Raw genomic sequence first — 17,409 nt, 5'->3', positions numbered from 1 at the left:
TGAGACAACACAAAACGAAACAAACACAGAAGAAAACGAAAACAGAAAAGAGTAAAGGAAAAAATAAAAAAAAGCAAAAAAAAAGAAGAAGAACATCAATATTTATGTAAGTATGGGTGTGAGTTTGTATAAAAGATATGTTGTAATGTATGTTGTGTTTAGTATACATAATTTAAGTCTTAAAAAAATATCATAAGCTTCATCATAAGCTAATCAAACAATGGTAAAAGTTATTATCAAATTTTGCCAACTACTTATCAAACATTATAATTTTACTAGCACTAAATAATGAAGCAGTGAAATAACAGTATGTAACAAGAATCTTAACTATTTTTTATCAAAAGAGATAGTTGAAACTGAGTAAAGAGGGCATAAAATGCTTAATAGCATCATAAAATGCTTATACTTATATAAAAGTCAACGAAAGACATAGAAAACAGCTTTTAAAATATCAAAATAATAGAAAAGTTTATAATAATTAAGACAAAAAAGCAAGAAAAAGCAAAAAAAAGCTAAACAGACAACAACAAAAGGCAAAAGAAAAAGAAAAAAGCAACAGCAAAATCAAACAGAGCAAATAAAACACCACGAATTCGTGACGCTGCTTACCACGGCCTTTGTTCTTTGGGCTTTCCGAGCCGGACCGCTTGGCCGGGCTGAGACTAGAGGAGGTTTTGAGGCTCTTCGAGGGACTAGAGGCACTGCCGGACGTGCTCGTCTCCGTGTTGTCCGTGCTGGTGGAGTTGTGCGAGTTGTGCGTCGAGGTGGCACAGGTGAGCATCGCACCGTGGCCGTCCTCCCCGTCGCTGCTGTCGTCGCTAGAATCGCCGGTGAACGGCATCGAGCGGATTTGTGACGCACGCTGGAAGGGGGAAAAAAACGTCACATTATACTGCTGTATATCCTTTGACCATTCCCGTTTCCACTTACCCCCTTGACGGTGGCGTACACCGGTACGCTGATATCACAGTAGCCGCCGGATACGGTCTGGGAGCGGGAATTGCCGCCACCACCGCCCCCGACACTGGCCGTCATGCCCGAACCGGACTCCTGATCTTGCGACTCACCTTCCTCCCCACCGGCACCGGCCGCCCCATTGCTGCCAGCGCCCGCCAGCCCATCGTTCGCCACCTGGTAGATCTTCGCCTCCCAGCTGGGGAATCGATGCAGCGGCGGCGTCGGCGGCCTTGGCGTACCGAGATCGGCCACCGAGTCGGACGTGGTCGTGCTCGAGCCACCGCTCGGCAGCCCCTTCAACCAGGCCGGGGCTTTCTCGCGCGATGGCGTGTAGATTTCCGCATAGTCGTGCACGGCGTCCACGTCCGAGCCGGGGCTGGCGCCCATGCCCGGCGGTGGCGGTGCCGGATGCTGATGATGCGGCTGCGGGTGATGCTGATGCGCCCCGTGGCCCGACGCCTGGGGCTGGGCTGGTGCAGCCGCCAGCTGGTGCGGCTGCTGCTGGCTAAGCGGCAGTAGGTTCAAACCATCGACCGCCGCCGCCAAGTCGCGGGCCAGTTCCTGCGGCTCCATCGAAAGGTTGCCCCGATGGTGATGGTGATGGTGGTGAATATGGTGATGCGGATGGTGGTGCGAGCCGGAACCGGAGCTGCCGGCGTGCAGGGACCGGTGTTCGGGCGGGTCTAGCGATTCGCTGCGCCGGCGGCCGCTGCGCCGCTTCACGTCCTGCACGTCCAGGCTCAGGCTCGTGCGGACGGGCTGCGTCGGCGCGACGCTACTGTGCCGGGTGCTCTGCGTCGCAATGTGGTTGCGCAGCAGCTCGAGCTGCTGGTTGCACTTGATGTTCTGCTCGCGCAGCAGCTGGTTTTGCTCCTCGAGCTCGCGCAGCTTGTTCGTGACCCACTCCTTGATTTTGGCCGCCTTGGCACCGACCTGGCGGGCGTCCTGCAAGCGGAGCTGCTTCTGCTCCTCGATGGCCGACTCGAGCTGACTGATCTTCACCGGATCGGTACCCTTCGGTGGCTGCTCGGTACCGGGAGGTCCCGCGCCCACTGCTGCCGCGATCGCTTGCTGCGCTCCTGCTGCTGCTGCTGCTGCAGCCGGATTGCTGCTCGGTGAGGGTGACGGCCCGGTTAAGTTCGGTGACTTGGGCCAGTCACACAGTCGTTGCTCCATGGCCCGCACCTGGTGTGGGGAAAGCGAAGGAAAGGAGAACGTTGTTAGCTAAACTTAAAAAGATTCAATAGAGTAATTCCCACGATGGAAGCAAAATTTAGCTAAAAATCAACGAGCAAGCAAGACAGAGAGCATCTTTACACCAACACACCGACATTATTAAAGTTCGGCTCGGAACGCTGCCGGGCAGATTAGTTTCCATCCAAGAGTTTAATTGAATTTTGCACTGCTTTTGCCCAACACCCAGCCGTAGAGCATGTTCCAACCTAGCAAGCAACAAACAGTCATTGTCCTCCCGCGGCGCTGTGTAGATAGATAGCAAGACGTCTAAAAAAAGTAAATACCCTACGGAAAGGATAAGACCAGCGCCGGGATAAAACAAGATGTAATCTTGCGAACGGGGCCAAACAGCTCTAAAAAGAAGTCATTGCTAAACTCATGCTGCTACTGCTGTTGATACCTCAGCACAACGATTGGAAGCCGATGAAAAACGGATTAGAGATACAAAGAATACACAAAACACCCAGACCCAGACACACATTCCGTGCAGATGATGCTGGATGGGCAAAAACAGTGTAAAAGTTTGTGGTTGAAATCTTTTTGGCCGTCAATTAGTTTGGCGACACGGGCAGACACAGAGGAAATAATGTTCGCATGTTTGCGCTCGTTTCATTTGATCTCACCGTAGGGTCACGTGCCGCGCCACGTGCCGACCATCATCTCGGTCGTCGTCCTGCATGCCATCTCTGCACAGGGATGATGACAAATCGGCGGGACACAATCGGTGGTGTGGTTTCAAGACATTTCATTATCAAAAATCAGTTGCCTGGTTGGTTTGTTACGCCCGGTTTTCAGCGTGTGCGTGTGTTGGGGCGTATTTTATTTGCGCACTTCATATTCGCGCGATCATTCAAAACGGTTTCAGTTGAAGAGTGTGGCGCGCGTGTGTGTTGTTTGTTTGAAATGGGTAAAGAGTCAAAGCATGCTTGTTGAATTAATTTCTATATTAAACAGTCGCAATGTGGTTGGCCCCCGTTGCCATGGAAAGCAGACGGTGCCAGAGATACGCCAGAAAACAAAGCATAAAACAACAGACTTTAATCAATGAAAAAGGGAGATGAAAAATAAGCACCAGCTTTGAAGATGTTTTGTAATAAATAGGAAAAAACCAAGCAGCAAATTGATACATTTTTCTCCCCTGGGATGCTATTCGTTTGAGACGCCGGCTGATGGAAGCTGAAGCACCTTCGCTCTCCCACGACGCACCTTCGCTCCCCCAGAAAGGACAATGAACCATCGTACCGTGGCGGTTGACGTTGGTAGGCTTGTGCGTGTACACTAGAATGTCAGTGAAGCATGACTATCTCCGCTACCGATATGCTAGACAGTGTTCCATTTCAATGCACAGCAGCAAAAACCTCCCATTGGGATAATGTCCTTTGGGGTCGCAACTTTGGACAGGGCCATGCCATTGTAAGAGGGAGGGAGGGAATCCCAATCCCCACGGTGCTGCAAGGCGATGACATTGTAGTGTGTGACCAGAACCGAACGGAATGCGCTGTCTCACTGCTGCTGGTCGCTTGGATGAGTTGCAATAAGTGTTTGTGGTCGAAGACGGGGAAGTACGGCTTGATTGCGACTTCCATCTGTGATGTGGTACACGGTACAGAGTTTTACATGAAACCACTAATTAAAGTGTTGATGTTGCGGATGTAAAATGCAAAATGCAGGCATTAGGCAGGCTCGGAAAACCGGAAATTCGACAAAAATCCTTGGAAAAATCGAAACACTACTCTACTGTTGCAGTTCGTGCTTTCGTCACTCTACAGGCATAGTATAGTGTTGGATTTTCGCAAGTGGTTCCCCATTTCACGGAAAATGGAAACCATAGAACGACCAACCCAGAAACAAGAAATATCCATTACGCGTTACAATTTGCAATTTGTTACAGCATTTTTCTTTGCTACTCTTTTCGTTGGTAGTTGGTTCGTTTCCGTTGGCCTGTTTGGGAACTTTTACGCTATGTGGTCAACGCTTTTCCGAGGTGTGTGTGTGTGGACCTCATGACATGGTGTTTGGCAATGATATTTCTGTTTCGTAAAATGAACCCTGCTACTGCGGCACCACATGCAAGCAGGCAGACATATACACTCCGGTTGGAAAACTTAATCCCAGTCAAAAAGTGACATTTCCTAGGAAATAGAGGAACAAGTGCGCATAGCAAAGGAGCAGCAATGCGCAAGAATTTAGCTTTTTTTAAACTGCAGCCCAAACCATCACGTGGTTGTTGCTACGTGGAAAAAGGATTCTAATGTTTCGGTTGTGCCTCTGCCATCATCATCGTGGTGATGCAAAACTTCTTTGATGGATGGTGTGGTGTTATTCTTTGCGGAGGGAAAACCACCCTCCTTTGTTCAGTTGGCAAGATGAGAAGAGTGCGACAGGGATGAAATATTGCAAATTTGCTAGCCAAAGCCAACCGTCCGTCCGTCAACTGTTACACGAAACCAACAACCGCCACCATTGCTGTCTGTCGGTGTGGATTGAAATATCTCGCCCTGGCCCACGGAAATGCCACGGAAGGGATGTGATTGAATTTTGCTGTTTGCTTGCCACAGCCACACACAGAGTCGGGATGCGGGAGTTCGGAATGTTAGGGCGGTGAAAGGTTTGTTGACCCCGTGGACACTAGAGCAAACGCGGATGAAGGGGGAGACGCTAGTACAATACCGTATTGTGGCGCGGGATATCACAATGACCTGCCCCATGCAATGGGTTTTTGTACTAAGCTGAAGTTGAACAAACGAACGTGTACTGATTCCTATTGAAGGAGTCTTTGCTAGCACAGCAAAGGATCGGTTCGAGGATGAGTCAGACTATCCATCACGCAACGCAAAAAGGGGAACGGTACCGGATGTATATCTGTGTCTGTTCATCTTCCATTCCAATTCGGATCAAATCCGTCCTTACAGCACCCGCTGTGCAGTGAAATATATGGCCAACACCGCGGTGGGATGGAAAATACGAAAGAAAAGGGGGCTTATTATCCTTTGTTTGTTCAAGGTGGAGTTCACTGTTTATGCAAATAGCAATCCAGCAAATTGATCCAAAGAGATTATAGAAGGGAGAGGGCAGAAAAAGGGAGCCAACGTTGTGTGATCCTTCTCTTTATCGGAGTTAATAAATATTCGTACACTCTTGTGGTACTCTGGGAACGACGATGGGAGCATAAATTCCTAAAAAACCCCCACTCGTAATCAACTCACCGTCAACGTATTGTAAGGATGTATTTTAAGGTGGAGGGATTGCTACACAAGCAGATAGGTGGCGAACGTCATAAACGAAAGAGTTGTTGAATTAATCAACCTGATTTACGTGATACCGGCACCACTCCCTCAACCACCAGCGCCAACAGGTTGAGAGTGAAGGAACTGAAGGGACCGCAAGGGGGGGGGGGGGGAGGGGGCAAGGGTGGAGACGTATCGGGAGTTTTGGCACACAAAATTGGCACACGCTATCGCGTGCCATAACGCGTACAAACGCGCCACCTTGTTACCGAGGTCCCACAAGCTAGTGTGCTCGTGCGATGCGGTGTGCCTACCTTTCGGGCGCGCTGCTCTACCCCTTAAAATGAATGAGTTTTGAGGCGAACACATTTGTTACTTTCTCTACCGGGGTCACGACGCCCCCCAACCCACCCCCCTCTCCCCCCACGAACATTTTCTTACCGAAAGTTGATGTTGCTGCTCACTGTTACATGTAATATACTGTTTTCTGTTCGGCGTTAGTGCTTCCGAGAGTTGCCAAGCTGAAACTACGAAAACTTAAACTCTCCGCACCCAAAAACCTGTTAAGCTCGCGTAGTCTGTATCACTTGGGTACCATCACCCTCTTCTCATACGTATACATGTACATTGTTTTTGCGTTGAAGTTAAAATTTACGATAATTGCATCGGTGGTGCATCCACCATCGGAGGGGTGGGTTCGTGTTGGGTGTGCCTCTAGCAAGATAGCTAAACTTTTCCAACCGTTCCAAGAAGTTCGACAATGACTGGCTCAAGATTATGGAGAAAGAGCTGAGCTGAACCCACCCCGGGACGCTGCAGCATACTGGGTGGCAAAGCGAACGAGCTTCATACCCACTTTCGGTCCACTGGTGGTGCTAGTAGTGCTACAGGGTTTAGATAATTTATTGCAAATGCGTTCACTGTACGCGGCGATTGTACACGCTTCCTTGTGGCAGCGGATAGTAACATCGACTTGGCGGCGTGGTTGCCTTACTGCAACTGATTAAATCCTTTCCACGAGGCAAGGAGCACATCGTCGCACGCCCTACAGCGACGGGATCGCGCTCTAAACAGAAAGGATGCACCATAAGGCAACAAAAATCCACCATCCACCGATGGGTGTGTCGCCCTCTTTTCTGTGCAGCTCTGCGGCAATGTAAACCATGCAAGGCGAAAATACAACCATCCATTTTCCCTAGCTTGGTGCGGTATGGATCGCGTCGTATGAAGGTGTTACTCCACAATACCCCAGGATGCAACGCACCAGGTACGCGAAGCGGAAGAACTGTAGTAATCCAACCGGAAACACAACCGGGTCGGAAATGTGCTGCAGCACAACATGCACAGGCTGCATTGCTGCTGCATTTACTACCACGATGGTGGAAAGAGTGTACGCTCAAATCCATCCAGGTTCAGGTTTATGGGGTAATTCTGTTGCCATGATTGAGGCGCCGTGTACCGGATAGGAGTTTTATCACACTGCACACGGCATATGCATCGAAGCGTCGAGATAAGTTAAAATTGTCAACGCCATTGCACACATATGGCAGTGAATTAAAGTGGCATCGTGAGAAGAGTTTTAAGTCTGTACGATACAGGGGTTTTCAGGGGAAGGGTACTCATAGTTGTGGAACACCTGCTTGACACTCTTTGTTATGGTAAGGGAACTTTATATGATTGGCACTCTTTTTGGATAAGCTCATATGGCTCATATCCAATTAGAATCCCGTTTTCACGTTATGTGTGCGATAGAGTCCAATTGACACCATATAAAATTCGCTTCCCAATAAGATACAGTGAAGAAAGTGTTCCACAACTATGAGAACCCCTGGAAAACCCTGTAAACTGGAAATGGAAGATCGCTGATAGGTAGCGTTGGTTGCAACTTTCGCATTTCTTTTCATACAAGCAATCTGTTTCAAACAACGATAGATTGTGTTAGTGTGCTTCTTTGCCAGATTTACAAACTTCTCGTACATGGAGAAGTAAAGCTTTTTGCATCGGGAAGTATCCACTCTCTGCACATTTGCATGTGCACACTCCAATGTGCAGACAACCATCGGCCGACGGATGATGAGCCGTTGAAGATGAGGTTGAGGGGGGCTTGTGCAGGATCAATTTTCAACTTTTCCCACTCAATCATGCATAGGGCTTCATTGGTAACTTTTGCACGGGCGAATATTCCTACCCCTTTGCAGACGATGGCTCTAAGGTGGAGGGATTGGCGAGCCTGAAGCACTTTACCGTGCTTCATCAGTTTCAGTTACAAGACCACGCTAAGACAGGGCTGGCAGTGAAGGGAAGTGAAGGCACTGGAAGTAATTAACATTTCTGGGAACGGAAATTCCCCACCTTCGTTCGTTAATCCGGCAAATTCTAGGTTCAAATAACGGGGTAAACTTTTAATGGAAAGGTTATTATTTTTAAAAACACATTTGCAGCTGCTTGTTTGACTGTAAAAGAAAAACTACAGTGAAAGGCGGAAAAGATATAGACGCTATTTAAGGTAGTCCTTTGTTCCTAAGAATCTCTCTCTGCCTCTCTCTCTGCCTCTCCCTCTCTGCTATATTTGTGCACTTGACGCACGCGACAAGCGACACCACGGTTAACGACTGCAGAACGCATCACACCCAGCCGCCGTGAATCTGTCGCTCGGATTTCAATTAAATCTTTCACAAGTTTAGTTCTTACGAAGGGGGAAGGGGGGATGTCCCGCTTTCCACTTGCCACTGCGGTGAAAAGTTGGCAATCTATTTCCGCAAATGGAAACTGCTTCTTCTCACTTACTCATACTCTCTCTCTCTCTCTCTCTCTCTCAGCACGCTTTTTTCACACTTGGCCCGTTGGCGTTGCACTTTGATCGTTGTTTTAGTACCACCACCAGTCGTCGTCGTCGTCGTGTTCAATTTCATTTTCCTTTTTTTTGCTTCTTTTCTTCTCCATTGGTACAGACGTACCGAGCTGAGACACACTCTGCTTAGGAGCCATTCTCAACCCTTCTTACAGTCGTCACAAAGAAATCAGAATCAGTTCGAAAAGGGAAAAGAAGTGAAAGATCACGCTTTGGGGGCAGTAGAAGGAAAAAACGACCATAAACGAGCGTTATAGAGAACGACCTCCCACTCCCTTATAGTGATCACAAACCTAGGCAGGATGACAGCCTGCTGATGGTTCCAAGACGTCGCCCGCCGAACGATAGAGAGCAAGGGGGAGGCGTTAGCGTACCATTCCAGTGGCGCCAGTGGTTTGTCCAAAGGGACAAAGGGGAAAACAATTCTACGCGAAATGCAAAACTTAATGGTGGAGGCGAAAATGGTGTAGTTTTGGCCCGATAATGGACAAAGTTTGTGCTTTACTCTTCTTTTTTTGCATTAATGCCCTCCTCCCGACTGGTTGGCGACATCACAATGTGGAATAATGTGTATTTCCATTACATTCCTATCACGGGGGGGAGGTGTTTTTTTATGTATGTAAGTAACACAAAAGCTCAGCTCAACACACAAGACACTGAAGCAAAGTACACTAAGAAGTGTGCTTACACACATGTTGTCAGGTCAGTTGTGCAAAATAATGGCACACTTTCCCGGACGAAACCCACACCGTCGTCCACCCGGGTTTTGGGTCCGGTTTTACACGGTGCTGGCCGTGTTTAGCTGAGAGGGAAAAAGGGGAAAAATGCATTCGAGTCTAAAAATATGTTTTCCCAAATTGCTCCATTTCCTTCGCTTCGAGGTGCGCTCTCTTCTTCTGCAGGTGCAGCAAGCAGCGGCAAGGGTGCACGCACACCGGATGGAGAGCGCGCGTTTTCGGGTTGTGCTGTGGCGTAATTGAAATCTCTCACAGCAGCAGATTGAAAATGTACACAAATCGGATGGTTTTCCTCGTTTCCTCGAGCAGCTCTGTATTGTGAAAATTTCCCTTCTTTTACGCTTTTCGGGCCGACTGAAAACACACTCCATTTTCACTCCGATGGAACGTGCCGCCCCGTGTTTGGAATGGGTTTTTTGTTTGGAATGCAAGGGCTGTCGGGCTGGGGGGGGTTTGGCTCTGTGTGGGAAATAATGTGCTTTCCCCCGAAACAGGACAGGACTGGTAGCAGCGGTGGCAGCTGATTGTTTTTAAATTGCCATTTTTTGGTGTGTGTGCACGCTGCTCATTTCAACGTTCTTCCAACGTACGGGAAAATACCAGCTTTTCAGTTTTTTTTTCGAGCCGTGCGCGCTACTTATTTTTATTACCCAGACAGATTTGCATCGAACAAACGATCGACCGATCGATGGATCGTTAAAAGTACGGTACTTGGTGCACATTCTTTTGCTGGCCTATAATTCGAATATTACTTTGCTTCACACTTCCCACCGCCTCCGAAAACGGGAACATTAAAGAAGCATACACTCTTCTCGTATTAGGCCTCGTGTAGTAAATGTGTTCAGCCAGCGACCCAAGAATAGGGCGAAATTGATTATTTATTGATTTGCAAACGAATCAGCAAACAGAGACGCGGCAACCGAAACGGGCCTGGTGCGTTGCGTGCTGCTGCACAATCATCGGTGCGCTGCTGCTGCTGCGTATCGTGTGTTCGTCGCAGTTAATAAAGGCTTGGGACGAGGTGAGTGACGATTTGCGATTGCAAACGCAAACACACAAACACACAACAACACAATTGTAATTTGCTATTCAGGCGGACAAAACGGATTCCGATTTGATTTTTTTCACGATCGATGGGAATGTTTATTTATGATTACTTTTCCTTGCATGATGGAGATGTAGGGGAGGAAGTTGTTTTCTCTCACACGCCGGGTTTGAGTTGGCCCAGAAAGAAGTTTAATAGTCTTCTGGCCGCAATCAATTATGGACATTTTATGTGTGTGTGTGTGTGCGTTCTTTACGTTCTTAAGTAACGAGAGCCGAACGTAGCCGTTTGTACTTGGCAGAATGTGTGTTGAGGCATAAAGGGGGAAACGTATGATTTTATTGCACATATATACTTTGCTGTGCTGTGGTAATTGTACCAAATATGCATCTGGGGTGTACGATCATTTGCAGTTGCTTGATTATTATTGATTCCAATTCGAATTCGAATTAGAATAGTGAATGTTTATTCTATACTGCTACCAGTGAAGCAAGTTGGTAGTAAAAAGATGAAAACCCCCAGTACCCCCCCCCCCCAATGGATGTTTCAGTGGCGCATAAATCAGCGCTGCCATAAACGTCCACACCCAGCCGGTTCGGTTCGGTGGTGCGGCATTGTTCTTAATTACCCTTCAGAAAAGCTGAAATGTGAAAGATTATGAAAGCTCCCCCCTTCTGAAAAGAAGCCAATCTCCAGCCAACTTGTCCACGCCTTTTTTCCCTCCCGCGAGGGAATCGATTTGTTACAGCTCTACGGGTTTGGGTGGACCCATTGACTACTTCACTCTTTCTCTAGTGGGGGGGTTTTTTGGTCACATGGCGAAAGAACGCAACGCCGCCCCAAAATATGGGTGCGCTGGGCTGGGTTTGCCTGTTTTATACTTCACTCTGCCACTGATTGACGTGTGCCGCGCCGCGCCGTTACACGTTGTCGGGGTTCGTTAAGCGAACGGTGGAAGAAATATATGTACACGGTGCCACGGAACAGCAGCAGCAGCAGTAAGTTACAAATCAATATACGTACACAAGAAAAGCATTTTGTCGTGCAGCGCCATCACGCGGCCCAGTTGCCGCTTGCCGGCGGCCCATTATTGCAACGCTGGTGAAGATGATGATGGCGCGCGCGGGTTCGATGATCGGGTTGGGTTGGGTGTGCTGTTTTACTTCAGAGTTTATTGTTTTCCTCGGCTCGCTATGGGATATCAGTTTTCTAAGGTGCCACCAGCATATCCTGTTTTTGTTGTTGTTGTTGCTGTTTCGTCCTTTGCCTTTCTTTGGTTGGCTGCTTTAGAAATAGCCGGATGCGGATCCACTAACCGGAAAGGATGTCACGTGTTTTTTGTTTGGAGGGGGAGTTGGGGACCTTTTTCACTTAAATCTCACTTAAATAGGAGCACCATTTTATGTTGTTCACATTCAATTTAATTAAAAATAAGCACTGAATGTCACACTGATTAACACACATTTTTGCATTTATCATTAACGAACCAGCAAGCTTTGTTTCGGGCTTCACTGAATGCTCTTTTTAGCTGAACTTGTGTAACAAATAGAAACATAAAACTGAGTTTTCATCTTTTTACTGCCCACAGACAAACGCACAACATCAATTTACGTGCAAGTAAAACTGTGCAAACATTTGACGATAAGAAGGGAAAAGATTTTCTCCCCCTCTATTTCCGTCGACGCAAAGCAAAGAAAAACTCTATTTTGGAAAATAAAGTGGGTTCGCCGCTCTGTCTGCTTGCTCGCGTCTCTGTTTCGAACTAGAATCTAGTTGCTTGATCGCACCAACACACGTGTAATTTTGATCGCAATACACTCACACACATAGAAACAATCATCCTTTACCGTTGTTGCCAGGGTAACGCACACACAAACGCACATGCCGCACGCATTAAATGCACCGAGAAACAAACCCCCTTTGCAACATGTGCGCGCTAGGGGAGGAAACGAACTTTTGTAGGTACGCACAACCGTTAAGGGGGAAAAAAGAACGAATAGTCACTTAAAAGGATTGATGCAAAACCGGCAGCAGCTCAAGCAATGTTGCATGTGTGTGTGTTTCTGCATTGCTTTATTGGAGGTATAATTTATAGGAAAATAATCTTTTGCTAAAACGAAGCTAAACTAAACCCACACACGACCGCGTTTTGCGTAAGTGTGGTAGCGTCGCGCGCGCGTCAGCTGGTTCATCGTCATCGAGCGGTCCCTTCTTCTTGTTTTTTTGTTGTTGCTTCAAACAACACTCTTCCGTTTACCATGGAGGGTGAGACACTGGACCGGATCCCCTCGGGTAAGGGTGTCGAGAACACCCGACATACGGCATCATAATGTCGCGCCCGTCAGTTATGGTTTTGATGCATATTTTCAGCTTCCTTCGCATTCTCGCTCTTTCGCACTTTCTTCACAGCGCGTGCGGTTACGCACCCGAGAGAGAGGGAGAGAGAGAGAGAGAGGAAGGTGTTCCTTTTTGCGCCTACGGAACGGAACGCAAGAATTATGCTCGTGCGTACGGCGACGCACAGTGGTGGTGGTGCCGGCGGTGTTGGGTTTTGCGCAAGTGACAAAGAACCGTACGCAAGTAAAGAAAAAAAAGGATGGCGTGGATGGATTTTTCGTGCGTTGCATTCGGTCGCAATGTTCTTTGTTGGTTTTAGTTCTTATTTTAATGCTATTATTTGCCTTAAAAATCATGCATTGCTAGGCTGTTAATTTTACGATCATTCAAACAACTTTTTGGATTGTAGCTGACGGTGCGCAAAAAAAAACAAAAAAAAAAAAAAAAAAAACCACAGCAAATTTATTATTTTATTTTGGCAAAACCCGCTCCATGCGTCTTCGTTGGGACGGCAAACAAGTGGACAAAACAAAAGGTTGCGTGATTGTTCGCTTTTCACAAATTATGAAACGCACAGAAAGCAAAAAAAAAAACAAAAACTTGCCAAAGAAACATAATTGACGACAACGGCAACGAGAGTATTACGTGCCAAAGGGTGGTTGAAGCGAACGAGGCACTGGGAGTTTTTGCGACCTTACCGCAGCGCGTGCGATTGTGGCGGAATTAAAATTAATCGCCCGAAACTAAGAAACAATGATCGAAATCAGCATAAATCTATGAGTAAATCGGGCCCAACTGTGTGCAGCACACAACCACACACACACAAAGAACTATCAAAGTGTAATATTTTTCGTTTTGATTTTTGGGTTTTTTTCCTTCTTCGTCCGGTTCCGTTTTTCCACAATTCGGGTGTTAAGCACGCACGGCAGAATTGTTTCGAATCAGCACGGACTCACGTACGCAACCAACTGAAAAGAAACGAACGCACGCACGCACGCACGCACGATCGAAGGAAATGATTCACACGATTACACACACACACACACACACACATACACATGTACGATGGTTAGATTCAAGATTCGAAACAGCGCGGAAGCAGACGGAGATCAATTAATTTCGGATTCGTTCGTTCGTTTCCGAGGTTTCGAGGCGTGTTCCGGAGCCGGGGACCGCTTTTCGTTCATTAGCAATCGAAGCACAATTCGGTGCTGGTGAGGGGAGCGGTTTGACGAAGGGCGAAAAAACGTGTCGCTAGCCTAGCACTAACGATATAGAGAACCAAAGCCATAAACGCTCTATCTAATAGAGAACTGCTTTCTTTGTTCGGTGTTGGAGTTTTATGGCAGGGAAAAGCATACGCTTATTTAAACATGGTTTTGTAACATTTTCACTGACCACATGATCTCACGTGGAAGTACACTTCCGTTAAGTATGCTTCACCAACTGCTTGCCACTATCTCAAGCCACACCGCATCGCCGCAACGACTTCTGCACACGAGAGAATGCATTTCTCCGCACGACAATCGCACAATTTAATTTGAAATCAACACTTTTCGGATTTTTAAGATCGGTGTGCGGCTAGTCACACTTTTGTAGGGCAAAATCACAAAAGCATTCACAACACTCCATTCACGAACGTAAACCGGGTGCCGTCGACGCACATCCGCACGGGCTGAACGGTACGAGAGAAATGATTTTGTCACACAGCATAAGAGAAGTTATGCTGTCGCCCTCGGTCGCTCGCTCGCAGGCAAGCAAAGTATGCCATGCTCACGCCGTACGACTCTAAGCATCTAGCAACCGCGATTGCGTGTCCTCTCTGAGCAACGCTGGCAACCGGGAGAGTGAGAGAAGGAAAACTGGCAAGCCGTGAGGCGAAAGCGAGAGAGCAGTTGTATGCAAAAGTCGTAAGTATGGAGAATAAGTTGGGGTTTTTTTAAAGGAACTTTATAATGAATCATATTTAGTGAAAAGTTTGGTAAAAATATAGTAAAATCATGTTTAAATATTTGTTTATGTTTTGAGCGACTAAAATTTATTCATTAATTTCACTTGGAGCATTGCGGAACATAAACTGTTCTGCGTGTTTATTCCAAATGTTTGATTGCACCATTTGCTCGACGGTTGTGTACGTTCGAGCGCCAAATGGTCGAATAATAAGAACGTTCTAAAACAGCATTTCACAATTCCGACCGACCACTCGACCACTGCGCGGCTCCATTGCTCCGATTGTTACCCGAAAGTGAGGAAACAGAGATGCCCATTATTATGAACGAAATGCATTAATAACGGCCGCTGCTACTTAACCCCACACACACCCACCCACGAGGGACCGTGGTGCCGGCCAATGAGCCGGAGAAGAATGTGTGTATGTTTCGGGGGATGCTTTGTTCACCATGTTTTGCCCTTTTGATGGCCCAAAAGTCGGTGGTGGTTAAGCCGCAGTTGTCAAGTGAAGTGGCAGCAGCTAATCCGAAATGGATTACGATTTCGTGCGTTACGTGCGTGTGCATGCATGCTGTGGGTGTGGGCTGGGGTTTTTACGGGAAGCGGGTATGTTTGGGGAAGTGGTTCCCGTTAAATTGAAAATCTTTTGCCGGACGCTTTGAGAAATATAGGCTTTTTTGGGCGGTGAATGTTTATGAAAATGAGTCAATTAAAGTTTGTAAAGGATAGATGTTGGTTGTAATGAAAGTAATGAAAGATTATGTTTCTCATTTTTATTACCCTTAGGAGAGCCTTAGTGGCAAAGCTGAACGTAGGTTGTCAGTAAACATGTTTAAATTAATTACGTTCGAGGTAAAGGGAGGCAAAGCACCATTTCCAACCACAAAATACTGTTGCCTTTTTACCAACATAAATCAGGAAATCCCGATCGAATGGCCTGCAGAGTACGGGCCATTTATAACCCTCAGTAACAGGAATATGATAGTGTGCAATTAGTGCAGGATAATTATGCTTTGGGAAGCCAGCAGCTCTATAATTATGGTTCCAATAAACCAACAATCTATTTCAGTGAATCATTTTTCCATTTAAAATATATATTTATTCATTCTCACCATCGCCAATCGATGTTTCTTACCTGAAACGAAAAGAACAAAGAGGTTCGTGTTAGTAAAGGCTTGAAAGGTGTGAAAGTAAACTATCGGGGTTTGCTGTATTGCTCCGTTGCCCAATCCAATTAGCGATCGACGGTGTCGGACGGTTTCTAAATTACTACCCGGTAAAAAAAAACCTATTGGAATTCAATACTGTGTACTGCTTGGGCCGTTGGCATATCCTTCCAAAACTGGTGCAGCGAACGCGAACCCGCTTGTGCCCGAACTTTGAATCACGTGCTTGGCGTTCCATCGCTGCTCCGCAAGGATATCAAATCCCTTCGGTGCAATTTTGGACTGCATGATTCGCTTTTATGTCATCGTTGCAGTCAAATCCCCCCCCCCCCTTCGATGCCCCCAATTGCACAGTTGCAGCATGCAAAACTATAACCTCTCCAGCACAAGATGCAAACGACGAAAACGACCCATAAACGAAACGGCATTCTGTCAAGGGAATACATGGCCGGCGGCATGAGGCGAAGAAAAGCTCTAGAGCTGTTTGTCATAATCAAATCTCCTTCCTCGTCTCGACTCAATCGCAGCAGCAGAGCAACAGAGGCAGCAGGGCGATGTGCTGGCGTAGGGTGTTGGGTGCTTTCTAGTACACGTTGCATTGGCTGGGTGTAGTGGATGCAGTGCTCTAGGTACTTGGTTGGTTACCAGCACAACCACCACTACTACTACTGTTGAGATGTCTTTTTGTGTTTTTGAAGCGAAAAAAGCAAGTTTAAAAATGTCGTTTGTATCTTGGTACGCGCAGGAGAAACAGAGGAACCACGAAGAACGACGCGCGCACTGATGAAGTGCCTTTGCAAAAGAACGGGAACACACGTTCCCAGCATGCTGCACGTTTGCTAATAATTCCACTGGCAATAAATTAAAGTTTATGAACGACTGGAAACGTATGCACGCGCCACATTTGAATAGTCGGTGCGCGTTGCGACAGGAGAAATATGAAAACAATATTATTAAAATAGAAATATAAAGGAAACGAAACAAGCAGACTGGCGACTACGCAGCAAAACACAGTCTCGCTTATGAAATTGCTGCTACTAAAACTATAGCTTACAAATTGAATTCCACTAACTGGCCCAGCTACTGGTGGGTATAGCTTTTTGGAGCTTGATCCGCATTTTGTAAAATTCAAATTTGAAATTTGCATACGAAAAATACATTTGTATTCCGTTTGGCCCCGCCGTCATGTCTTATAGGAGGCTTATTAGCTTCAGGGGGTTGTGGTTGTGGTTTTACCGCAATAAATAAAGCTGATAATATAGCACTGATTAGAAAATAAGTTGCATAACAGTTTTCATTTTTGAGAGAATTATATTGTAAAAAATAAAGTAATTCATTCTATCGTTTAGAAAATCTCACAAAACTAACCTAGATGTCCCTATAAAGGTAAACTGCATATAGAAAAGGGTTCCAAATATTATCCTATCGGGATACTGAAGAGAGCCCACCGCACTAACCGCACTAATGGGCACCAAAGTGTGCAGCAAAATTTAACATTACACAACACATCCCTCCCATAAGGTTTGTCTCCCCGAGGGCTAGAGCCTATTCTGTTCGCTACTATTTGCGTTACGAGCAAGGCTAAAGCAAAAGCACGAAACAACACTTCCTCATCGCTTCTGCAGTACACATTTCGGCGAACAAAACGGCGGAACCGGGTGCGACGAACCATGGGCGCATTGCATGTGAGAATAATTTATGTGTCACTAATTACGGGGCCTCCAACAAATAGCAGCGCTAATAGCGATGGCAGGTATTGTTTGTGGCGATGCTGCATAATTGAAGTACGGGAAGCGCCGCTTCTTGTGTGTGTGTCTGTATTCTGGTGTTGAGGTTTAAGATGTTTTCCCTCTTTTTTTGCTTGGAAAAGGATTCTAATACTAAGGGACCCGTAGCCTCGTAC

The 17,409-nt window shown here is 46.7% G+C and overlaps 1 protein-coding gene across 15 annotated transcripts in view; it reads right to left on the bottom strand.

The window, feature by feature from the left end:
• LOC120953582 (uncharacterized protein CG43867) overlaps positions 1–17,409 on the bottom strand; it is a 178,561-nt gene that overhangs the window by 9,604 nt on the left and 151,548 nt on the right. For 13 of the 15 annotated variants that reach the window (XM_049607518.1, XM_040373655.2, XM_040373660.2 and 10 more), the window contains 2 exons: positions 931–2,142; positions 610–862 (listed from right to left, as the gene is read on the bottom strand). In XM_049607518.1, the coding sequence (XP_049463475.1) occupies positions 610–862; positions 931–2,142 (1,465 nt within the window). Of the gene's footprint in view, positions 1–609; positions 863–930; positions 2,143–11,076; positions 11,538–13,788; positions 14,060–17,409 lie in introns of those variants that run through there. The other 2 variants (XM_040373665.2, XM_040373664.2) reach the window with 2 other exon arrangements.

Source organism: Anopheles coluzzii, chromosome 2 (assembly GCF_943734685.1).
Source record: "Anopheles coluzzii chromosome 2, AcolN3, whole genome shotgun sequence".
NCBI lineage: Eukaryota > Metazoa > Arthropoda > Insecta > Diptera > Culicidae > Anopheles > Anopheles coluzzii.
Note: the sequence above shows the minus strand (reverse complement) of the source record. Positions and strands in the feature narration are given on the sequence as shown.